The 25,753-nt window shown below is 42.5% G+C and overlaps 1 protein-coding gene across 2 annotated transcripts in view; it reads left to right on the forward strand.

Moving 5' to 3' along the window:
- Nucleotides 1-25,753, forward strand: part of ARHGAP24 (Rho GTPase activating protein 24) — a gene marked incomplete at both ends in the record, with an annotated part of 211,156 nt that overhangs the window by 162,052 nt on the left and 23,351 nt on the right. Inside the window, one exon of one of the 2 annotated variants that reach the window (XM_080626960.1) lies at nucleotides 16,344-16,466. In XM_080626960.1, coding sequence (XP_080483086.1) covers nucleotides 16,344-16,466 — 123 coding nt within the window. Of the gene's footprint in view, nucleotides 1-16,343; nucleotides 16,467-20,583; nucleotides 20,696-25,753 lie in introns of those variants that run through there. The other variant, XM_080626961.1, reaches the window with a different exon arrangement.

Raw genomic sequence — 25,753 nt, forward strand, 5'->3', positions numbered from 1 at the left:
TTGCTTACATTTAAACAAACAAACAAGCAAAAAAGAGTGGCTAGACCTTGTGTGGAGTTACTAAGCACACAGTTGTGTTGACTTAGGGATAAAGCACAAGAGATTGGGAATAATCTGAAATCAGCAGCATTCCTAAACGTATTGGGTTTTGTTTGGTCTGTCCTTTATATACAGTCTCTCTGAAAAAAAGTCTGGGAAGGCACGAAGGCAGGCCGCTCATTGTTAACCTGCTCTGCCTCTAACAGAGGTGAGAGCTGCTCACTGCTGTCTGGGAATGTGTGCCCTGCCTGCACCACTTTCCCTCTCATCTGAAGGTTTATTCCTACATCTCTCTCTGACACCTTCTGACACCATCTCTCCTGAAACCTCTCTTTGTCACTCACTCATCTTTGTCACATGGATGTAGCTTTTCCTTCTTTATTTTTGCACACTCTCCCTTCTCAAGGGTGGGAAATTCTTCTTGCTTAAGCAAACATGTAGTCTAAGGAAATTCCTGAAGAAACAGCAGCTGCTGAATGTAATGACTCATGTAATGAATATTGATCATGAATACTCATGATCGTTTCTCATCTGGCATGGATGGGTCCAATCTTGGCGTCTCGGGTGGATACACAAATGGAGTCATTTGATGAGAAAACAGCTTTCAGACTAGCTATTCATATTCCCATATAGAATTCAGAAAGGCCACCAACGGATTTCACAGATCATCACTGCGAATGCATACAGTGTGGATCTGCTCCTGAGAAGCAAAACAAGGCAGGATGATGGATAGAAAACACAGGAATGAAGGATTAGCGCTATATGGCTTGGGATACTGAAGCACACGGAACAAGTAGGGAGAAAATAAAGAGTTCGATGGAAGGTGAAATGAGAGTTTGGTTATGTTTATCTGCCATTAGATTAACATTGTTTGATAAGCCCCAGCTGTTTTCTTAGCTTCTTATTGAAGCAAGTGCTAATTGGTCAGTCTTGTTTTGTTGTTTGGGTTTTTCTAGAACAATTGGCAAACTGAACTGCAGCAAGTTGGTATTTCATGAATATTTCCTCTTCTACTTTATCACTGTGTATGTAAACACTAAATTAAAACAAGTTTGAGCACCTCTACTTTATTTTCTCATCATCTAGTATTCCTTGGCAGAGGTGTAGGACTCCCTTTGTGCTGTAAACTGAGACACCCCTTTGCTTGCAGCAGAGGATTGCACACAAGGACAGAGTGCTGTGCTACCTAACATGAAAGCTGAGACCACCCAACTGAGCTGAAGTAGAGACTTGATAGTTCCAAGGGAGATCACCAAGCTTACTGTTCTTCTGAGATGTGTGTCAGGATGCCATGTAGCCGTATCACCAAAGGAACCTTCTCATGCTTTATTACTTGATGTCTATGGAAAATACATGGGGGGAGGGAGGAGGAAATTCCCCAGCTTCTCCAAAAAGTTGCTTGGATTCAAAGAAATAATTGTTTTATAGCTAAAAAATTCCTCTAAACCTGGCAATATTGGCTCCCATTTTAGCTAGGAGTTTTATATTTTTTCATGAGGATTTAGGCTTCAAGAGCACAATACGGCAGGAGACTTTTCCTTATTTCTGGAAATCTTTGCTTTGGAAGCCTCAAATTTTGATGCCTAGACGGGTCTGTTGGGATTTCAACCCACAAATAGGGTTTCATTTCTACCACACGTTCATGTATAAACAAGCACCTTTGTTTTATCATTTCTACTGGAGCAGAGCTATTAGACATCATATCTGAGTCTTGATGAGAAGTGGTTACTGAAAGAATTCACCTTTCAGTGGCCCAGCCCGTGTGGTGTCAAGTCTGTTTTCCCAACCCAGGAGACCTACTCATGGAAGTTGCCCTAGAAGGGCAACTCAACCTAGAAGGTTGAGAGCAGAGATCTGTGAGCTTTGTTACATGGCCAAGCAAAATCTATGTCAGGGAGAAAAGCTATTAAACTGCAGAAATCTTGTTAGCAGTCCTTGAATGGTAAACCTTGCTATTAGTTTTTCAAATTGCAATCTTGGTGCATCTGAGCTCTTCAGAGTTATTCAAGGCATTCTTCTGAGAATTATCTATACGCTGTAAGAATGCATAGTGACATTCGGTTTAATATAGTGATTCATTACCTCTAGATTTGTTTACCACTCGAATTGTATCATTATATTTCTACCGTCATTTTAAATTAACCTATACTCTCCCCTCAGATCCTGCTGCCTTTTTAATTTTCTCTTCCATGGGATGTTGTCTCATCTATAATTATTTTACCAGCATTTAAACAGTGTTTAATCTCAAAATAATGAGCAGAGTAAGGCACAAGGCATTTGTCCCCATTTTGCTAATGGAGTGGAAAACAAGAGATTGTTCTTTCTCCTCGCCTGTGCCCAACTATTTGAAAACTGGCATGGTGACGTGGGCATACGCAGCGTAACTACTATACTAACTGGCTAGTGGGGAAAAGGACCAACCTGGTCACTGGGGTACAGATCTGGATCTGTGGGCCTTTGGGTCAGTGCTAATCGATTTGTTGATCTGCCAGCATACTGTTGTCTGGAACAGAAGTTGTTGTAGAAGTATCTGTAGTAGTCAAGCCCCCTAAGAAGGAAGGTTTGCAGATTGCTGCTGCAAACACCTTTCAAGGCGTTGATAGCTAATCTTTCGTAGGAGGAGAAATCATCAGATTCTTTTGTGTAAGTTTATTTACTCTGTGTATACCAGTTAGAGGACAGAGTAATCTGAATATCAGACAGTACATTTCCTCTCTCAGAAGTCTCTATCCAAGGATTAAAAACTAATTCTGTGTGAGTGTTGTCCCTGAAGTGTTGCATAGGTTTACTCAGGTGTGGCTAGCAGCCTGGCCACAGCCAGCACAGATCTCAATACAGCCTGGTTCTTTACCCTGCTGCTCTGGTGGGGATTTTTAGCCTGGTTTGAGTTGCTTCCTCCCATTGCCAGGTCACTTCTTCCTCCATCTGTGGGTACTGTAGCAGCTCCAGATGGATAAGCTATGGAGTAATGTGGCTTCTTGTCTTTTTATCATTCAGCTCACTTCTTGTGCCATTCATTTTGAACAAGTCTTTTCTGCTCATAAAAATCCTAGCTACTTGGCAGTCAAGCATTATTCTCTCCACTTCAGTGCTGTGTAGTCACAGTCATTTGTAATGCTGGGCATCAGCTGACATTGTATTTAATATATGGGGAACACGGTGAGATTAACTGAATATTGACCATCTGTCCATGGCAAAAAGATGTCTTATGCAGGCAAGCAAAAATTAAGTTGTAGGAAGTTTTAGCCTCTTCCCCATTTAATTAGCCACAATCAGCTTAAGTTTTTCTTCCCTTTGTGTGATTTTTTTTTTTTTTTTTTTTAATGGAATTAAGAGTTACCCTGTAGTTCTACCAGAAATATTTGTGTTTACAACTTAGAAGTGTAGCATGTGTGATGGGAACTGTGTTCCTGTTCACCTTATGATCAGTACATGTTTTAACAATAGAATACTCTTGGAAAGCACAAAGAATATAAGGAACTTGCTTAAAAGCCTGAATATTCAGAGTTTGTGTCCAACTTATTTTCTTGCTAGATCAGAAAGTGTCAGTGGAAGTGTGCTTCCTGTACAAGCACACCCCTAGAGATTAAGTCATGCTGCTTTTTTCCTGAGCTGTACAATAGATATATATTTTTTTTTCTTGTAAGGCTTTGAACGAATTATTTACCTTTGGGTGCTTTTATTATTTTATTTGTAATTTAAAGGTGCTGTATCACTGACCTTGGAGATGTTTTGAAGGTGAATTCTTTGAAAGGAAGTTAAAATTGCTCTGTAAGTGTAACACACAGTTGAATGTCATCTAAATATTGTCTTTGATGTATTTTCATTTGCTGTCTTCCGTTTTTCATTTTGAAAACCTAAGCAGACACATGTAGGAAAGCATTTCTCCTCCTGCATCTCCCAGCACTGGCTGAGCAGCTCTTAAGAGAAGGGTTCAATGAGACTGCTTGTACTTGATCTCCATGTAGAAGCAGGGAGACTCCCAAACTGGAGTTACTCCCATAGACTCCTCTAAGGTTGCTGTACTGCCTGCTGTTCCTGGCTTTGGGCTAGATAGCAGACGTGCAGTTTAGCTCTGTGTGGCTGTATAAAACAATGCTAAACTGAATGTTTCATTTTGGAGAGAAAATTGCAAGGGAAGAAATTATTTCAAGCTTGGGGCTAATCATGTTGTGTCTGAAAGATTGACCCCAGCATCCAGTAAAGTCTGAGGCTGTTTCATGGCACATAGGAGAAACCACTTGACTTTCATTATGATAGGAACTTCTCTTTGTCTGGCAGCTGCTGGCTATACCATAAAATCATTGAATCATAGAGTGGTTTGGGTTGAAGGGACCTTAAAGATCATCTCATTCCAGCCCTCCCTGCCATGGGCAGGGACATCTTCCACTAGACCAGGTTGCTCAAATCCCTGTCCAACCTGGCCTTGAGCACTGCCAGGGATAGGGCAGCCACAACTTCTCTGGAAAACCTGTTCCACTGTCTCATTACCCTCCTAGTGAAGAATTTATTCCCAAAGTCTAATCTAAATCTCCCCTTTTTTAGTTTAAAGCCATTCCATCTTGTCCTGTCCCTACATGCCCTTGTAAAAAGTCCCCTCTTCAGATTTCAGAGTGAGTGTGGTGAGCCAATGCCAAGTGTGCCTGCATGAACAGCTTAGAAGAGACCTGGTATCTCCACAATGTGATTCATCTCATCTTAGAGGAGGCTCCAAATATAGCTCCAGTGAGGGGCAGTTCTACCCTGCCATGAATAGAGCGTACAGTGACTGGCTCAGATTTAACTATGTGACTGCTTCCTCACTAGTGTATCGTAGGAGCACATCTGTGAGTTGTTCTCAGATTGAAGGAGTATCTGGGAGGCAAAACCACTAGTATGAGTAGCTGAAGCTCCATGGGTTAACAATGGCCTTGAAGCCACTTAAGCCAATGACTAGCTGAGCCTAAAATCTTTGATAGGCTCTCTCTGACTAGCCCACTGAAGCACTTGTAGGTGAGAAGAGACAATGAACAATCTTTTTTCCAAACAGCTACTGTTGGAGTTAATGAGTAATACTATCCCTGCTTGCCACATCTGCCTGATGGAGGGCATTGATGTCTGCTGTTTCCTTATTCATATAGATGGTATCAGCCCTCAAGTGTTGTTTAATTTTTTGGGACTGAAGAATTCCTGGCTCTTTTCCTAAGAAGGAGTGAACCCATGATGAGCATTTCCATGATGAGCGTGCTGTGCATGCTGCTGCCAAACAGTTTTGAGTTTGTTATTGTGTCAGGGCTTCTGTGGATTTCTTCTTTGTGGGAACTTAACTTGAGTGTGAGCGTAGAGGGCAGAAGGGGCCATCTTTATGTGTCAGAGATAGGGCTGTGGCTGGCAGGTGTCTCATCTCATCAGTGGTCCTCTTCCAGTGTTTCAAAGAAATGGCAAATAGACACAAGATGCTCTTTTCTTTGTACAACAACTATCTATGAATGTATGTATATTACCTGTTTTACAATTTTTTTGTACCATGAATGGAGTTATTATCTAATTCCATGCAATGTGCTTTAAAAAGCAATACCTCAAAATATACCGGGTTTCTCCTTGCAAGTACTTTCTGTTAATCTACACTGCCAGAAATGAGACCTAAGCGATCTTTGGCTTAAAAAGGCATCCTGTGGTATATAGGCTTCAGCTGTCAAGGTGAATATATAGACCTAGGCAAATTAGAAGTAAGTGCGCTCTGGGATTGTTAGAATCATAGAATAGTTAGGGTTGGAAAGGACCTTAAGATCATCTAGTTCCACCCCTCCCGGCCATGGGCAGGGACACCCCACACTAAACCATGCCACCCAAGGCCTCATCCAACCTGGCCTTGCACACCTCCAAGGATGGAGCATTCACAACTTCCTTGAGCAACCCATTCCAGTGCCTCACCACCCTCACAGTAAAGAACTTCCTCCTTATATCCAATCTAAACTTCCCCTGTTTAAGTTTTAATTTGTTACTCCCTGTCCTGTCACTGCAGTCCCTAATGAATAGTCCCTCCCCAGCATCCTTGTAGGCCCCCTTCAGATACTGGAAGGCTGCTAGGAGATCTCCACGCAGCCTTCTCTTCTCCAGGCTGAACAGCCCCAACTTTCTCAGCCTATCTTCATACGGGAGGTGCTCCAGTGCCCTGATCATCCTCGTGGCCCTCCTCTGGACTTGTTTCAACAGTTCCATGTCCTTTTTATGTTGAGAACACCAGAACTGCACACAATACTCCAAGTGAAGTCTCATGGGAGCAGAGTAGAGGGGCAGGATCACCTCCTTCGACCTGCTGGTCACGCTCCTTTTGATGCAGCCCAGGATACGCTTGGCTTTCTGGGCTGCGAGCGCACACTGAAGCTGGCTCATGTTCATTTTCTCATCGACCAACACCCCCAAGTCCTTCTCTGCAGGGCTGCTCTGAATCTCTTCTCTGCCCAACCTGTAGCTGTGCCTGGGATTGCTCTGACCCAGGTGTAGGACCTTGCACTTGGCATGGTTAAACTTTATCAGGTTGGCATCAGCCCACCTCACAAGTGTGTTGAGGTCCCTCTGGATGGCATCCCTTCCCTCTGGCGTATCAACTGAACCGCACAGCTTGGTGTCATCGGCAAACTTGCTGAGGGCGCACTCAATCCCACTGTCCCTGTCACCGACAAAGATGTTGAACAAGACCGGTCCCAACACTGATCCCTGAGGGACACCACTCGTTACCGGTCTCCAGCCGGACACTGAGCCATTGACCACAACTCTTTGCATGCGGCCATCCAGCCAGTTCTTTATCCACCGAGTGGTCCATCCATCAAATTGATGTCTCTCCAATTTAGAGACAAGGATGTCATGTGGGACAGTGTCAAACACTTTGCACAAGTCCAGGTAGATGATGTCAACTGCTCTACCCCGTCCATCAGTTCCATAGCCCCAGCATGGGCGGCCACCAAATTGGTCAGGCAGGATTTCCCCTTAGTGAAGCCATGCTGGCTGTCACCAACCACCTCCTTGTTTTTCATGTGCCTTAGCAAGCCTTCCAGGAGAATGTGCTCCAAGATTTTGGCAGGCACAGAGGTGAGACTGCCTGGTCTGTAATTCCCTCGATCATCCATTTTCCCCTTCTTGAAAATGGGGGTTATATTTCCCTTTTTCCAGTCGTCGGGAACTTCACCTGACTGCCATGATTTTTCAAATATGATGACCAGTGGCTTAGCAACTTCATTCGCCAGCTCCTTCAGGACCCGCGGATGGATGTCGTCAGGTCCCATGAACTTGTGCACTTTCAGGTTCTTAAGATGGTCTCAAACCAAATCCTCTCCGACAGTGGGCCCAAAGTCTTCATCCTCACAGTCCCTGTGTCTGCTTTCAAAGGCTTGGGTGGTGTGATTGGGGCATTTGCCAGTGAAGACCGAGGCAAAGAAGTCATTAAGAACCTCAACCTTCTCCAAATCCAGGGTAGCCAGTTCTCCCGATAGCTTCCTGAGAGGGCCCATGTTGTCCCTAGTCTGTCTTTTATTCTCAATGTACCTGCAGAATCCCTTCCTGTTACCTTTCACATCCCTAGCCAAGTTCAATTCTAACTTGGCCCTGCTCATGAATGAGAAGGGGAAATGCGGACTGTATTATCAACATGTGTCTGTGACATGCATATAACAAAAAATAAAACTGAAATGAGGTTTCTGTTCATTTTGCTCTGTTCAAGGTGTGGAGATTTACAGAGCTGTACAGTGTCTGTGCTCTGCAGGTAACTGATGTTTGGTGGCTCTTTTTTGAGGAAAGCTGCCACCTGAATTAGACATTTCAGAGAAATTTAAAGGACTGGAGAGTTGAGCTGTTAATTCATTAAGTGGCACGCTTCTGTCTTGAGTTAATATTGAACTGATAGCCCAGAATGGTGCGAAGAGGCACAGTGTTCCTGGAGATGATTGATCTCAGATGAGCTGTGTAACAAATGTCCTGAACTGATGATTAAAATCTCCTGCTACTTGAGATAAGCAAGGTCATCTTCCACTGAAACTTAGCTCTGTATTATGTAATTGTCTTCTGCATATGTCAATTAGCCACCATGTTTTATTGAATAACTTATTCTTGATTTATTTTCTAAACCGCTAAAATGACTTTGCGTTATTAAACAAGTGATATTATAATGAAATTATGTGTATGCATAATATATACTTGCTCAGTTAGAATATTTGCATCCTTTTGGTGATGTATCTATGCCACAAAGAGCTATTATTTTTATCTGTGATCAAATTTGAAGTTAGATAGCAGCTTAAATAACTGGTTTCTCTCTGGAGAAATGAGTGTTTCTATGTTTGGGCATAATTCAGTGCAGACTGGAGAATACTGTGTCCAGAAGTGGGGAGAGTATGGTCAGTTTCTTCTGGAGAAGGGAAATGTTGTTTTTTGGACTCTGGCAACTTTTCTGTCTGTTTACAAAATAATTGTCTGTAAAATTAGAAGACAGACAACATTTTCTGTGTTTAGCAGATCAGTTTTGTTGCATAAGAATTAATAAATAGCACTGTCTGCTTGTCTATATGCAGGAATGACCGTAGGCCACTATATGAGACAGAATTTCAAAGACTGGTTCAGATTATGGCTTAGCCACAATTCACTGTCTGGGATACTGGATGGCTATCTCCTGATCAAAGCTGCTCTTTTTGGCTGGCCTCCTTCTAAAGGAGTATCACAAGAATTTAGCAGTTCAAATTTGGTTTTGTACTGAGTTAATTCTCTCCCCCTTGTGTTGTGCACGCAAGAGCATGTTTAGACTGGTAAAAGAGCATCTTTAGTTGTACCTGCTGAAGGCTTAGGATACTCCATATTCATCAACATCAGAGAGCTTAATGAGTAGATGCTGAGAGCTGAAGTGAGCATGTGCTTTGAATGTTGTTCTTGTTACAGTCTGAGGACAATCTAGGTCTGACATCTTAGTATGCTGGCTTTGCAGCCTGAAGTTAATGTACCAATGTGTATAGGTAAATTCTCCCAGTTCCTGTGTTAATTTGTGTTTGAGGACTTCAGGTATTGATCCTTCCTTACCTAAAATCATCAGAAGTTTCAATTTCCTGCTAGGTCAGTGACATACAAATATGTGGCATGGAACTGACCTTTCAAAATAATCCATTGCAAGTTGAGTCTTTGCACTCCAATGAAATTTAATGATGTGAGGCTGAAAAGCAAAGAAGGCATTTGGTAGCACAGAGCAGCCGTCTTTCCAGCAACAGCTCCAGGATCTTGCTTTTTGCCAGAACAGAGTCCTTGCAGTCAATTACTTCTGAAGCGTCTTTCTATATTGTTGACTATATCTAGATCAGCAAATGCATGGGGCTTTATCCTCCTCTCCTTAGAACTAAAGATGGATATATGTTTGCAGAGGCTTCCTCTGAAATAGAGATCAACCAATTTCAAGTAACATGGTGGCCATTTTGTGTGTCCAACTTGAGACACTTCGAAGAAGGTTCTTACTGTCAAATGACAGGAGAACAGAAATTTATCTTTAAGGTGTGTCACTCAGAACAGAGAAAATAAGTTTGCTATAATAATTTGTATTTATGCTTTTCTCTTAGAATCAGTTACGACAGGTAACAGTGAAGCCATCTACTAAGTCTTGTATCACCACTAATGTTTGACATTGTGATCCTCACACTTCTTGCCAACTACGTAATTATATTGATTCCCTCTTGGCAAGTCATGAGGCAAGTCATATTTTCCACAGATTTTAACTGTTATTGGAAGAAGCAAGTAAAATAGTAATTTCAGAAGGTAAGAACTGTTAAATTTGAGAAATCATCTGTAGACACTGCAGCAGTATTCCAAAAATTAGATGGCAAACTGATGAAGCAGTTAAATATGGAGCCATCTCTGTAGTTCTGCTGTCCCCCATTTCTAATTGTCCTAGGTTCAGCAGTAGCAGTCATTTTTTCTCCTTCTTAGAGGGTTTGAGAAACAGTGTTTGAGAAAGGTTTCAATTACTGGTGAATCCTTGCTATTCAAGTCAAGAGGTCTTCTCAGTGGAAATCCTCAGTGCTGAGGATATTTGACATCTGAATGATTAATGTCTGTTTTGCCTGTCTTCCGCATTCCTCCTTAAAAATCACCCATCCTGTAGACATAGCATCAGATACAGCCATGTGCAGTCAGTGGTGGGGTAAAATGCTGTGCCAGAGCTGAAATCTGGCTCCAACCATTCTCTCTTCTCTCTTGGATATTGCAATTCAGATCTACAAATGACATAGCCTGATGTGAAGATAGTAGAAATAAAGCATAGTAGAAATAAAACATTTGAGCATCACAGGTAATTTTTTTCCTCTGGGTTTTTTTGTTTATTGATATTTCTCATATCTTCCTCATGTTCCCCAATCCGTCTGCTTCTGTAAGTTCATTGCCAGTCTTCACTATACAGGTAGAAGAAGGTGATTTCATCTCAGTTAGTATGGCTGAAAAAAAATATGGAAAAAATACTTTTTTTGCTCTTGTGTGTAGTTTCACAGAACTTGAGCATAATAAGAAAGTGAAATCATCATTACCAGCAACTCTGAAAACAGCTGAAAGTCGCAACAACAGACCAGCAAACATGACAGTTCAAACTGCATTTTATATCATAACAATGCTGACAACACTGAAAAATTCTGGAAAGTTGAAAACTATCAACAGCAGTGCAAAAGAAGCATTCCCCTGACTTCCACATGTTACTGATTAACTCAGAAGGCAGTGATGTGTGCTGCTGCTCAGGGGCTGGTGAAATTGTAGAGCTCTGATGGGTCCACATAGCTTGATTGCCTATTAATGCAGCCTGTGAACAAAATGTTTTAGGTGGTGTGTCTTGAGCAAGGAGATGAGATTTTTTTCAAGTGGGAATGGCACTGGGGAAGGGTAAAATAGAGAGGTTAACTGTGCTGACACCAGCATCTGAATGACAGGGAAGTTGAGGAGTAACAGACTATGTGAAATAGGTACTGTTTGGATTTGTATGTGAGGATGAGGTGGGTCACTGTGAAATCCATTTGAAGTGTAGTGGAAGTTCGAACTAGGAATAAAGGAAGGTCAGAAGAAGTGGGAGAGAGGAAGAATGAGACATGCCTGAAGATTGTGCTCTGAAAAATATCAGAGCTCTTATATTGGACAAGGGATGATTTGAATTCACATCTCTCTTTTCCTCGTTAATAACATCTTTTAACATAATTGTAACTGCTGATGAGCAAGCATTACAGTTTTTGCTTCGGTATTTAAGCCTTAATTGTTATGTTAGGAGAAATACTTGGTAGCTGTGCAATGCACAAAATTGCTTTTATTGTGCAAGACAGTAAACTTACTCTTCAAGACAGTTGTAGACCTGCAGCCCAGAAAAAAGTTACCTGTGCAAGAGTGTACATTGTGTTACATGTAAGGAATACATTTCCTGTGCCTGATTTCAGGTATCCAAACAGGAGCTGGTTCAAAGCTTCATTAGAACAACTCTGTCTATTGAAAAAGCTCTGCTGTCTTCCAGGCTTTTTTCAAGTGGGGAAATTGTGGTGGAGCATGATGCCCACCAGGGAATGTACTTGTGTTAGCAGTCCTTTGCCTTTTAGCACTTAAATTAGGCTGCAGTCTTTATGTTGAAAAGCTAATATGCCCAAAAGACAATGCACCCTTAGTGTGGAAAACTGTGGTTCAAGATTATAAATGCAAAAGCATGGCTTGGATAGCAGCAGAAAATTATATTTGTGCTGAAGTATTTAAAAAGCAGTATCTTCATTACTTACTTGTTTACAGTTACTTAATTCCCCTCTTGAGGAAACTGTGTTAGTTCTTTGTGAAGAGAGAAATTAAATGGAGCACCTGATATCATTTGGTAGTAAAACAATGGTGATTTTGAGAATATTTCAAAGCTGAGGTTTCTCACTGGTGGTAGTATAAGTTACTTAAAACATACAGGTGATACAAGTGTGTCTTCTGGCCATCTCTGTGTTGTTTCAGATGACAGAACAGTATTGAGCAAACAAGAGTAGAGGATGTAATGGGACAGTTCTGGGTAAAATAATTGAAAATTTAATTTGTATAACTTGCTCAACCCAGGCTATTACCTGTCATCGAGGCTTTAGGAATAATGCAACTATGTAGTGTAAGTGAAAATAATGAACTGGGGTCCTGCGTGTACCCTAGTGTGGTTCAATGAGGCCAAGTGCAAGCTCCTGCACCTGGGTTGGGCAATCCCAAGCACAGATACAGGGAGGGCAGAGAATGGATTCAGAGCAGCCCTGAGTGAGAAGGACTTGGGGTGCTGATCGATGAACAGCTCAACATGAGCTTGCTTCGGTATGCACTTGCAGCCCAGATACCAACCGTGTGCTGGGCTGCATCAAAAGGAGTGTGACCAGCAGGTCAACGGATGTAATTCTTCCCCTCTGTTCTGCTCTTGTGAGACCCCACCTGCAGTACTCTGTTCAGCTCTGGGGCCCCCAACACATACCAGGGACAGGGACCTGCTACAGCACATCCAGAGGAGGCCATAAACATGATCGTAGGGCTGGAGCACCTCTGCTGTGCACACAGTCTGAGAGAGTTGGGCTTGTTCAGCCTGGAGAAGAGAGGGCTTTTGGGAGGTCTTTTAGCAGCCTTCCAGTACCTAAATGGGGCCTACAGGGAATCTGGAGAGGGACTTTTTACAAGGACATGTAGGGAAGGACAAGGGGGAATGACTTTAAGCTGAAAGAGGGTAGATTCATATTAGATATCAGGAAGAAATTCTTTATTGTGAGGGTGGTGAGGCGCTGGCACAGGTTGCTCAAATTTGTGGATGCCCCATCCCTGGCAGTGTTCAAGGCCAGGTTGGATGGGGCTTTGAGCAACCCGGTCTACTGGAAGGTGTCCCTGCCCATGGCAGTAGGGTTGGAACTAGGTGATGTTTAAGGTTGCTTCCAACCCAAACCTTTCTATGATTGCATGGATGTACTCAGTCTGAACTCTGAATGAAATATTTGCTCATCCTTTTAACAGCATCTTCGATTTCTTGCAAACAGCAGTTCCAGCATTCTTGAGAATGGAATGCAAAAGGATTAAATTCATACCAACTGTTTAAAAGAGAATTTTCTCCCAGAAGGAACATCAAAAACTAGGATTAATCTGATTTTTCCAAGCTGAGAATGTTATGTCCAACCTCAAAAGAATATTCACATTCCACCCAAAAAAAAATTAGGGCCAATTTGGAAGTGAAACAGTTCCCTACTCCCTTGTACATTTGTCTTAGCCACAGTTTCTGAAACCCTTACTCTCAGCTTGGAAACTGAAAGATGGTGAAAGGCAGACCGGCATTACAGCATAACCACCGTGTTTCCTTTAGAAACATCCTCCTGCCTGGATGCTTCACATTTGTCTCCTTTATTTTGTATTTTTCAAGAAAATGCTAAATGATAAAATTTTAACCTTCTAATGTTTCAGGTGAATACACTAAATGCACCTCCATATAGTATTCAAATAGTATTCAGAAAGGAGCTCCTGCCTGCTCATCACCTCACAAAAAAAATCAAGCCATATTACTTACAAAAAGATTTAGAGCTAATATTCAGACAATAATTTCTGAAAATCTTGCCTGAGGAGTCCTTTGTTTTGTTTCTACTGCACCCTCTTTTCACTCTATTTTCTAAGTTTATAGTTTCTCTTTCAAATATTTCTGTTTGCTATATCATCTGGATTTCACTTCCAGCTACTACTGTCCATCATCATGGTTCTGCATACAAATACTAAACAATGCTTCCCTCTTCTCTCACATATCCCTGTATCACCCAAAGCCTCATCATTATACCAGCCTGTAAGGTAGAAGAGCTGATCTTTGTGCAACTGCTATTCCCTGCAAATTGATTGCAACTCAGAAATGTACCCGGGTTTTGCATAAATCTTTCAGTTGTAACTTGATGTAGAACTAAGTACTATCCCCATGTGCAATGAAGCAGGCATGCTGTTCCATGTTCAGATGTATAAGAAGACTGTGTATCGCAGTATCACAGTATGTTAGAGATTGGAAGGGACCTCAAAAGATCACCTAGTCCAATCCCCCTGCCGGAGCAGGAACACCTAGATGAGGTTACACAGGAATGTGTCCAGGCGGGTTTTGAATGTCTCCAGAGAAGGAGACTCCACAACCCCCCTGGGCAGCCCGTTCCAGTGTTCCTTCACCCTCACTGAGAAGAAGTTTCTTCTCAAGTTTAAGTGGAACCTCTTGTGTTCCAGTTTGTACCCATTACCCCTTGTCCTATCATTGTTTGCCATTGAGAAGAGCCTGGCTCCATCCTCGTGACACTCCCCCTTTATATATTTATATACACTAATAAGGTCACCCCGCAGTCTCCTCTTCTCCAGACTATAGAGACCCAGCTCCCTCAGCCTTTCCTCATAAGGGAGATGCTCCACTCCCTTAATCATCTTAGTTGCCCTGCGAATTTGTGTAATTTGTAGTTCCTGATCATTACTCCAATTAGTATTTTTTGCATAAGTAAACTACCAATAATTACAATAGAATTCATGACTCTCCCACTACACTTTGTGTTCTTAAGGTTTTTCCTATGTAGCAGATGAATTGCACATTAAGTGACATATTTAATCGATTTCTCTGGAAAAACCCACCTGCTTCATCAGTTTTCGTTTTACAGCATTTGTATTTAGATTTTTTAATCCTAAAAGCAAATAATCTCTGCAAGTGGTAGAGGATACTAGGATATCAGAGACCAAGATGAATGTCCTTATTCTTTTTTCTTTTTTCCCAATGGAAGTCCTTGTTTAAGAGCAAAACAGAAATTTTGATTACCTAACTTTTATATTAACACTAATCACTGGTGGTTTAAGCCTAGAAGTCTGATGACATACTGATGAGATACTAAAAGACAGTGTAAATCCATTTGTGTCTGTTTTCCATATATTGCCACTGGTAGGGTTGATGTGGAGTACTACTATTTGGGATGCTAGTGCTTCCCACTCCCCATAACCTCACCCTCCACTTGAAAGGTAAAAATGATGGAACATAGCACAGAAGTGGCTGCATTTTGACTATAGAAAGCAAGAGTCTGTCTTTACTCTCAAGTTCAAATTTAAGTTTTGAATAGCGATGTAAACCTTAAGAACAAGTCTTCAGTAGAATCTGCTCATGTCTGGGAAAATCTAGCTGTTTTGTATGCCAGATTTCGATTAGGTTCTTTTTACCGTTGTGTGTCCTAATTCTGTGAAGTGTGCGCTATACAAGTGGGTGCATTCAGAATGGTTGTGCTAGGAAGCTGTAGTTGTATTTTCTAGCCCTTAAGAAATTTCTCCTTAGAAACCTGTCTGTTGCAGAGCCAAGCACTGGGCATGACACTCTTCAGAAGACCTCCCAGAAGCAGTATTCCAGCTGCAGTGAACAGAGACAGTTGCTTTAGATATGACTAGAAGCAATAATAATATGGAAGGAGCTGGAAAGAAATGAATGCAGAACTCGCAGGATTAATAAGTCATCACGTTTGTGTGGGGGATATATATACATGCATGCCCTTGGCTCAGTGAAAGGGCTTCAAAATGTCTGGCACTATCTTTCTGGAAAGGTTTGTGCCTTCTGCAGTGCTGGAAAGGTGGTTTGAATCCCCATGTGCTCTTGCACTAACATCATACCCATTAGCATGGAGGTTTAGCAGTACTGCAGGCGTGAAAACCTGGAGCTGCGGCAAGCCGGGTTCTGGTTTTGACCTTTTTAGTGTTGGCCCATCCTTTAAATAAAGGATAATAGAGCAGTGTGTTCCCTCTTAATCTAATCCCTATTAGAGCTGTCCAAGGCAGTGAGTTGTACCATGTCAGCTGCTAGAGTTGGGTGCTTTCTCCTTAGAGATTCACAGCAACACTTGGATGTATCAAATATCATTGCCATGAATGCAACACATTGTGTTCCTGAAGATAAAAATGGAGTCATCCCCACTTGTTCAAAGTGCACTTATCTCTCTCTGCATTTATTCTCCCAGTCATGGTACAATAACTGCTGCAGAATTTCCAGTGTGTATATCAAGTTACAGATTAGTGCAGGCCCCCGTGGTTCTTGGAACAGCATGGGGCTGTTTTTGTTTACCAATGACATTTATCCTCTCATTTCCTTTTGGAAGCATGACAGCTTCTTGCTGTCTGATGGGGAATGTACTTACAGGACCTTCTTTTCGTGCCATGTCTGATGATAAACACTCCACTGCATAGTATCTGTGTCTGCTTACTATGGAGCTGCTATTACTGCTTTCAGCAGTCAGTCTGGCAGGAACTTGGCTGGGCAGGAAAGCAAAAGGGTTTCTAAGTGCAGTTATCTTCTCTTGCAGGAGGAGACCGAGAGCGGATGACAGCTAATCATGAAACGTACCTTCTTATGGCAAGCACACAGAATGACATGGAGGATTGGGTGAAATCCATTCGCAGGGTTATATGGGCACCATTTGGAGGAGGTGAGTCAGTGAGGGAACATGCAAGGCTCCCAGATACACAAAGACACATAAGGGTTCTGCCATCTTTCTGTTGCAGCCAGAGTTTTGAGATGGAGGAGAAAGGTCTAGATCTTTCAGAAGAAGTAGGGTAAACCCTTTGTTTTCACTTGCAGTGCAGGTATCAGGCATGTTCCCATGCAGAAGACTCAATTAAAATGCTTTAAACTGTCTGAAACCACTTCCCTTGATGAGGATAGCACATAATAGTACATTACCAAGGCAAGGGGAAATTTTCACGCAAGGTTGGTCTTCTATGAGATCAGCTTTCCCACAGGGAGAGGTGGGATAATTCTTTTGGTCACTAGCTAAAATACTGTCCATGGGCTTCATCAGTGCCTGTTACAAGAAGCTGTCAGTGCTTCTCTTGCAAGGGACAGCTAAGACCAGCATTAAGTAAAGCTATGCACTCCAATATAAACCTCAGATTCTTTTTCCTGTGATTGGCGTACTCAATAATTTCAGTAGTACTGGACCAAAATTTATGTCAGATGCCTAGTTGTCTTTTTAAAAAGCCCTCTTAAATTAAATCGGCTGAAAATTGTTATCAACATTATTATTCTGGTGATAATGTCTGTATTATTATAATGAGAGTATGATTGATATGCTTGCTCAAAATGTTAATACATTAATCAGTCTGTTCCTAGAGCTCTAAAATATCTAAGTTTGAGGACAGAAATGTTTTTCCACTGTGAAAGAGCACCCATTTTGCATCAAATGATTTGGTCTTGTCTGCAGGCTGCTGGAAAAGTAAGGCAGGATTGTGTGTGCTGTTTCATGCCTAAGAAGTGCAGCTATCACTGAAAACTGTGATTGCTTACTGCAAATGTCATTTTCTCAACTTCCAGGTAGACCACAGCAGAGAGGATTGGTGGGACTGAAGGAAACTAGCATTCTAAACAAAACTTTTCTTGTAAGCCACCCATCTTCTCTTGTGCTTCATTCAGGTCACACAGTTCTTAGGAGAAGGCTTTGGCCTCACTGGTGGGTTGTGCTGAGGGAATTGATCAGCTAGGGCTTGCCTGACACCTCTTCAAACATGTCTTCTGTTTGGCTCCTCCTGGGGAAATGTGCCCTGGAAAGATGGTGTTAAGCAGTCATCTCACTGGGATCTGGCCCTACACATTAATAAGCTGGCACAGTCCTGGATCTGAGTGTGTAGATCTTACAGGAGAATGCTTAAAAAACCAACCAAGCAAAACCCAAAAACCACAAAGTGAAAGGTTTGTCTTAAAAAGTGGAAGCTTCTACAGGAAGTTGGTTTGGGAGAGGGCAGGTAGAGTCTTCTGCTATTAGACTGGGTAAGGAATATGCTTGTTTACATAGCACAAAGATTACTCATCCCCAACTTTCTCTTTGTAAAGCAGGCCTCATGATGAGCTCCTCAGTGTTCTCTTACTTCAGTCCAGTAGCAACATAAGCTATTGAAGCAACAATAAATTTGGGGGCATAATAGTACTGATTTTTCAGAGAGTATCTTAGATTTTTGCATTTGGCTTCTAGCGCCACAGTATCTTCCTGTGGCAAATGATGAGGAAAGGCAGGCTTGCAGTTCTTCTGCAGTGGAGAAGTGTCTGCATTTTACAGGCAGGGAGCTGAGATTAGGTGAAACTCCGTTTCTAGCCCAGAGCTACAAATAGAAACCAAATCTCCTGAGTCCTGACCCTATGCTTTCTTCACCAGCCTCCCATTTTTCTTTTATAGGGCAAGAGCTATTTCTGGTTACAGCTGGGAATCCTTCCAGCCACCATGAAAATTCTCAGGACACCATCATTGTTGTAGGAGTGTTTAATCCCCATTACTGAGGGAAGCACCTCACTGAAGACTTTGCTTGCTGATTTGCATAAAACAAGAGATGGGTGCGATTCTCGAATTACTGTTTAAATTCGTTGCAGTTAAAACACTTCTAAGCATGAGGTTTTTTTGTTTTTCCTGTTGGATTTCTTGAACAAATACACTGACTTGGGTTATTTGTATTGGGAAACAAATAGTTAACTCCTTGGAAAACATGGGAATAGATAGAACATGATTTTAAGTTTAGTGTTCACTGAGAAGGTTTGACTGTGATAATGAGACAAAAGCAGTATCATGGGATGTGTCACCATTAAGAACTGTGTTTCTAGTATGTCCCCTATTTTATTAACTACTTGTTACTTAAGTTGATAGTCTGAGTTATCTTAACCAATCTTAATAAGCCCTATTAAGTGTTCTGTAATTATGTGTCACTGAACACACTCGTACTTTTATTATCCCTTGCTACATGGATGTTGCTACAGCTGCTGTGACAGTCTAAAGACAGTTCTAAAGAAGGGCACTTCTGGCTTAAGTTGTCTGAGAGCCTGACTTCACAAGCTGTAGCCCCTGAAGTTAAAAATCTTTTTATCTGTTACATTAGCTATAAACAAGATGTAGAACAGTTGTAGTCACATGATCATGACCGGTCAGTAACAAGTACTTGCAACACAAGTTATTTTGAACAGCTGATTAGTCAAAACAAACGTTTTATATCGGCTTCCTACAGTTCAGTACTAGATAGTGAAACACAGTAGCCTGGTGTCATACAAGTCAAGAGCCACTTTGAGTAACATTTGAATTTTCTGATTCTTGTAAACATTGTAAGCAAGCTCTGTGTGTGTGTGTGTATGTGTGCACATGCAGTGGGTATGCCTGAGCCTTGGTGAGCCACTGATACCTGGAGTTTGTCTGTCAGTGGGAAAGGACTCCTGGTACCAGAGCAAGGAACACTGTAAATGATTAACCCTATCGCTAAACTGTTATTTGTTAACCTGTGCTAGAAAGAGAATGCGGGGGGGGGGGCAGGTGGTAATCTGCTAAGGGAATCAGAAACAGGTTGGGGTTTTGCACCAAAAGAGTAAGGTGAGTGTGGAAAAGATTCTGGATGGAAGCAGAAATGTAAATGAGCCAGGACACACAGTGCCTGTTTGCAGATGAAATTCCCTCCTGATTAGATTAAAAAGGCAATTTTTTTACAGGAGGGAAGGCCTGAGCTTGAATGGCAGAGCTTGCAGCTAAAGGGGAGGGAGGAGAAGGAGCATGAGCACTGTAGCAGGGTAGTAGTGTAAGGTCTGGCACCTCCCGCAGGAGCCGGGCACAGCTTGCTCGCTTCTCAAGCTGCCGCACACGGCAGCCGCCTGAAGTCACCTCCAGGTCTCCCGGAGGAGCAGGCAAACCAGCGCTGCGGCGGATTCTCGTTTCCCTGCACCTGCGGCAGGAGCGGGGCTAGCGCAGGCGGCAGCGGCCCCGGCTGCCATCGCCAGGCGTGGGACCGGGAGGGAGCGCGGCAGCAGAGCATCCTCCCGGGAGGCACGTATTCCTCAGCAGCTCCCCAGCATCCTGCCGGCAAAGATGCACTGCTGCCGCATCTGACGCACCTCTCCCATGAGAGCTTCTGGTAGTTCGAAGGCAATAAAACAAGCGAGAGCCCATGAGAACATCATACAGGGAGCTGGGTATATAAAAGGCCATTTGAATCTGTTATGAACAGAGAGTCTTTCGGGCGGAGGGACTGTTGGTTTTGCTTCTCAATTGCAGTGATAAAGGGAGCCAGCAAGGAGTATTGTATCCCTGAGGATTCTTCAGTGGCCTTTTTGGTATTGTTCTCTTTCCCCTTGCGCACTGCAAAGCACTGACCTTTTCTTGTGGAACTGGAGCCTCTGCCACTCAACCCCCTGTTTCAGCTGGAAGGAAGAGGTCTTTCTCCCCCTCCGTCTGTGCAGGCACTTCTGTTTGAATGGAAGATACATCTTTTTGCTGAAACTCTTTTGTTGTGCCATTGCATAATAGACAGTTGTCTCGCCGCAGGAAATAAAAGAAATGAAAGGAAATAGAGAGACGGAAGGAAATTGTTCCCCAAAGCAAAATTGAAGCAGGGAAGAGAACATTAAAATCACTTCAAGCTCTGCCCAAGATCTAGAAGACCACAAATCTCCTAGCTCCAGAGGAAAATGCACTATTGTAAAAACTCTTCAGCAGTCAGTAACGATGAGCAGCCGTGGTGTTTTGTCTGAATGCAGCTGGTAAAGGAGAACTCTGGAGGGACGTGTGGGCTCTGGCCTGTATGATGCCTGAAGACAGAAATGCTGGAGTCCGCAGCCCAGGTGCCTTAGCAGCAGCTCCTTTTATTCCTAAAACTACTTATAGGAGAATTAAGCGATGTTTTAGTTTCCGTAAAGGTAGGTTCATTCTGTCACTGTGTTCTGCTTTGCTAGTGAAGCCATGGTTTCTGAGGAGACGAGGGGACTGTGTGTGCAGGGGCAGATGAGAGTACCGAAACAAAAGGCATTAAACAATGCAGATGCCAACATTCCACGAATGATTTATTTACTTCTTTGTTCATTTATTTGTAGCTAGCCAGCTGATATGTCTCCTCTACATAGTAGCCCATGAATGGGATGCCTGAATGAGGTGGTTTGAGACAAGATTGTCACAGAGCCTCTGAGCAAAAATCAGTGAGAGTAGTGGGAGAATCAGACCTGTGGTTTGGCAGAACATCAGGGAAGAGTTTGGGCTTGCATTTTGTCTGTGTGGGAGGAGGGGGAGAAGAGAGGGAGCAAAGCAACATGATAAATGCAGCATCTGTGCTGAAGACCAAGTCCTTGGAGTCAGAGATTTCTGATGAAGTGTAGCCCTACAGTGCACTGTCCTGTTGCAAATGCCACTTCATCCTGCTTCTCTGAAGCTTGCATTTGCCTTTCCACCTGCTCCATATAGATGTTTAAAGCCAGTTTTCTTCTGCATTGCACATGCTCCTGTTGAAGTACAGCATGGCAGTATTGGGAAGAGAAGGGCAAAGAGGATGCTGGCTTTCAAAATATGTCAGCTGGAAACACATGTCTAAGAGAGATGACAAGTGATGATAAGTGCCACTGTGCTTGGGATGGGTGGGGAGAAATTATCTCTATGATGAGGACAAAAACTGTGTGAGGGAAGAAGGTAATATTGATGCTGCCTTAAAAACTATGCTGGGCAGAGAAATCCAAGTTTAAAGGGCTAAATTTTCATGTTATTCTGAAGGGTGAGAAATGGTCTTACACAGGTCTTTTAAAATACAATCATCTTCATCTCCTCCTCCTCCCTAAACTGTTCTTCCATACTACAGTTTGTCCTTTTGCAAGACCATGCAGCTCTTTGCTCGCAAGACTCAGTAGTGCTTGTGCTGGCGTCATTGCTTTTTGGGGTTGTCTGTGCAGGCAGTCAGGGGCAATGTCTTGAACCGAGAATCACAGTGAGGGACTCACTGCAGAACTACAGCAGAGGTCAGCTATTGCCTGCAGCTGAGAGCCTTGAAAGCCTTTTGCCCCCTGTATCCCTCCCTTCCCCTGAGGCTGGCATTTCCCTTGTTTGCTGGAGTTCAGTCCATCTGGAGTCTGGCCAGGAGGATGTGGATGTGTCTGTTTGAAGTATCCTAGTGCATTTCAAGGTGTCGGTGTGAATTAGAGCTGTCTGTACCCTGTTTATACACTTAACTCTTTGGGAAATATTTGGAAGTTGAATAAAGGATTAACTGGTAATTTCGCAGACAGCTGCTTTTGTGCCTGACTGCAGCCTTAGCTCCAGGAAGAGCTGCAGCTGTTGATTCTGTTCCTGTATGTTCTGACACAGAAACTCTTCATGTGTAAAAGCCCAAGTGAAGCTGCAACACTTGAGGCAGAGGGCAGAGTGATTGGAGGCTGTGCTGCTAATTTGCTTTACCCTACATATTGTTTGTTCCAGTTGCTTTCTCATACATGATTTCTGTCAAGAGCGTGTGAATCACACAACGCCCCTAAATCAGAGCTGCAGAATTCTGGGTGTGCATGTTTAACTAGGTCCATGTCCCACTGAAGACAACAGAAATATGAACATTCATTGGTCTTTCAGTCAAGCTTTTACTATGGTTGTAAAGACAAATTAAGCTAACTACAATTGTCTTATTAATTGGATAAATTCTTATTTGTAGATTGTCTACCTAAGTATAAAAACCCCCAAACTAGCATTCTGCAAACCTAGCTCATACTTGCATAAGGCAAATCAGTTAGTTCTCAGCTGTGCAACACAATGCAGAAAATAAAATTAGCAGGGCAAACCATTGTCTTTGGAAGAACTACAAGGCAATCATGACACTGTGTGTTTAGGCAGAGATACATCATCATCTTCACCAATAATACAAGGTGTAGAACCCTTCCTGGAAATCCAGATCAAAACTGCATTGTGATAAGCATCAAAAAATTAAATGTCAGACCTGTTTGGAGGTCATGTCATAGAAGTCAGTGCTCAATGGCAGCATCTGAACAGACACAGACCCAAGCATCTTTAAAATCCAATTTGGAGAAGATGCCTTCTGTTGAAATACCACCAATCTCCTGAGAACACAAGCAGGGTAAGCGGAGAAAGCAGTGGCTGAGGGTAACTTTGCTGGCATGCAGTGGTGAGAACATTGAACAGCATGTTGAATTTGGGTGAGCAGAGTTTTGGTGGTAGAGGTAGCATTGGTCACAGCCAAAGAAATGCTGCAGGCCCTGATGTAATTGCCTGTGGTGAGTTCCTGGTGATGTTTTTTAAAATTGCCTCTCTTCCTTTCCAGCTTGTAGCTAGTTCTGCTCTTACTTCAGATTTGTCTTTTCTAGGCAGTAACCTCTAGTGTTAGGAGGGCAGGAGTTTATCTTATCTCCTGCTGGCATCATACTGACTCTGGGGTAGGAGAAGGCTTGAGGGAAGGAGAGTGAGTCAGGGAACAAAATTCTGCCTCCACTATTTTTGATGGGATTTTTCCTCTCCTGGATGTTACAAAATCCTGTAAAGAAGAAGGAGAATATAATCCCTGCCTTTGATCTGCTCAGAAGAGCACTTAGTGCTGGGGAACGCTGGAGAAAGCTGAGAAAAAATAATAATTAAACCCCCTATATTAAGAATTCTGAGGCCATGACAGCCATTTCTCTGTGTTATTCCAGGATCTTTGTTCTCAGCCCTGCTGTTGAAAGCCATTCACCTGATCTGTTGTTTTCACTGTCAATGAATTACTGATGTAGAATTGAGAGAATAGAAATTCCCATCCAGATCCTAAGCTGAGATCAGTTCCTTTCACCTTAACTGACCGTTTCTGATCAGTATAGCCTATAACTCAGAACGTTTTGGAAGGGCTGCACATGGAGAGAATACACGTACAGGCGTGGGCCCTCTGTTGAAAGCATCAGCGGTCTGTGCTTTATGCTCTCTGAAAATTATGCCATCATCTGAATTGCTGAGAGGTGGCTTGGGAAAGCACAAACCTGGCTCGCTGAATGCGTGTGCTGTGGTAGAGCTAGAGCATTTTCTAGCATTTTCAAGCTGTTCATTAGAGAACAAGGAGACAGAACTGCCTAAATCCTTCTCCTTTATTCTTAATCAGAAGTGTGGAGTCAATAGACTTGCAGTGTGACCCCTGCCTGTGCTCAGCAGCTAAGGAAATCATTGACTAATAGCATTCTTAGATTTTAAAAACACACTAACTGTGAACACTGAAATTACCACAGGGTTTTCTCAACTCTTGAGTAGACAAACGCAGAATTTGGATATAGCACTGTAGTGTCTTTCACAAGCTTTATAGGTATCTGTTAGGCTTGGAAATCCAGTTTCTCAAAATGTTTACAAAACTTCTGCCACAGGAATGTTCTAGTTAATGAATAACCGCTCGGCATGCCCTTTACTAGCATGTGATTTTCCTCTTTGATGTTATGCGTGATCTTGGCTTAATTGGATATAGCTTTAAAGACCTACAAGGGCCTCTCTGAAAAAGCAGTTCTGCTGATTAAATCTAATGACTGGTCAGAGCTGGAATTCTGTACATTTTCTTGCTGCCAGTTTTTGGGAAGCCAAGCTGCTGCCATCCTGAATCTCAAGGTTTCCTGTTGGTTTTGTTTGTTTGTTTGCTTTCCCTCTGGCACCTTATCCCAAGGATAAACCAAACCACAGGTCAGCACTTGTGCATCTCTGCATTTCTAGATTTTGGAGATGCTGAGATTTAGGAGAACTTGGGTTTGGATTATAACATGAGTTACGAGGGCTCTCCTTATTTCCTTCACAGAGGTGTTATTGTTTAGTTACTGTAGCGGAAATTTACTTGTGAAATTATCTCTGGTTTTGGTTATACTGTAGTCTTCATAACTTGGACTGTCTTTGCTTCTCTGTAAAGGAGATGCTAATAGTTAGCAGGTACAGCTAATAGTATTCACTCTTGTCTGCCTCTGCCAATGGCTAAAGTAGCAGTATGTTTGCAACCACAGTTCTTCACAGCATTGCCTTTGATTTGTAATAGCCAATATCTTACTCTTTGTAACCTATTAATCTGCAGTAACTCTGTAGTTGAAACATAAGAGGGGGTAAAAGCATTAGAAAGGGACAGTGGGAGAAGGTGCACCTTGCAGGGCAGTGATCATGGCTTTTATTCCAAAACAGTAAAAAACCCAACAGACACCAGAAGGATAAGGTAAAAGTTATGACAACATGGTGTGGAAGCAAAGTTGTCATGTTTCCACCATTTCTGTCCCTGGCACCAGAGTATTTTTTCCATAAGGCATCAACAAGTCTGTAACTTCAAGTCAATATTTATGCAGGCTTATCATGACTGATTCCTTTCAGGGCCAAGTGCTGCCTGGTGCAGTGTTGTGCACGTGCTAGCTGGAGGAGATGCTTCCTTTGGAGAAGTTCAGCATAGACTTTAAAACCAAACCAGACCTGCCTGAGATGAATTCCAGAGCCAAACAAATGGAGAATGCAGAGTGTAGTAAATGGTGGCTTCAGAAGCACTTCATGATACCATGTGGTGTTTTTCCATGAGATTAAGTTCTAACTCCAGGTTACTACATGGCTGTCAAAATTTTTACACTGGCTATGAGCTTCCCAAAGCTGAGTGTGGAATGGTATTATCATGGTATCATCACCATTTATCTAGATGGGGAGACAAGTCCCTGATGCTTTATCTGACATGTGAGGATGAGGACTCATACATGTACCCTTGCAGCCATGAAGTATATATGGGACCAGACTTGATGCAGCTGTGTTCTGAAGATTATGTAGGATCTGAATACAGTCTGTCAAACCTGAGACAAGTGCTGTAGTCATTCTGTCTCTCCTTTAGGCATTGCTAGCTATGTGTATTTTAAGTGTTTCAATAGAATTCCCTTAATTTACAACGTACTTTATTGCAGTCAGTAGTAGAAACAGTGCAATGTTTACACTTATGGGACCACATCTGGTAAATTATAGGCTCCAAT

The sequence above is a fragment of the Psittacula echo genome, assembly GCF_963264785.1.
Source record: "Psittacula echo genome assembly, chromosome: 1".
In the NCBI taxonomy this organism is placed as follows: Eukaryota; Metazoa; Chordata; class Aves; order Psittaciformes; family Psittacidae; genus Psittacula; species Psittacula echo.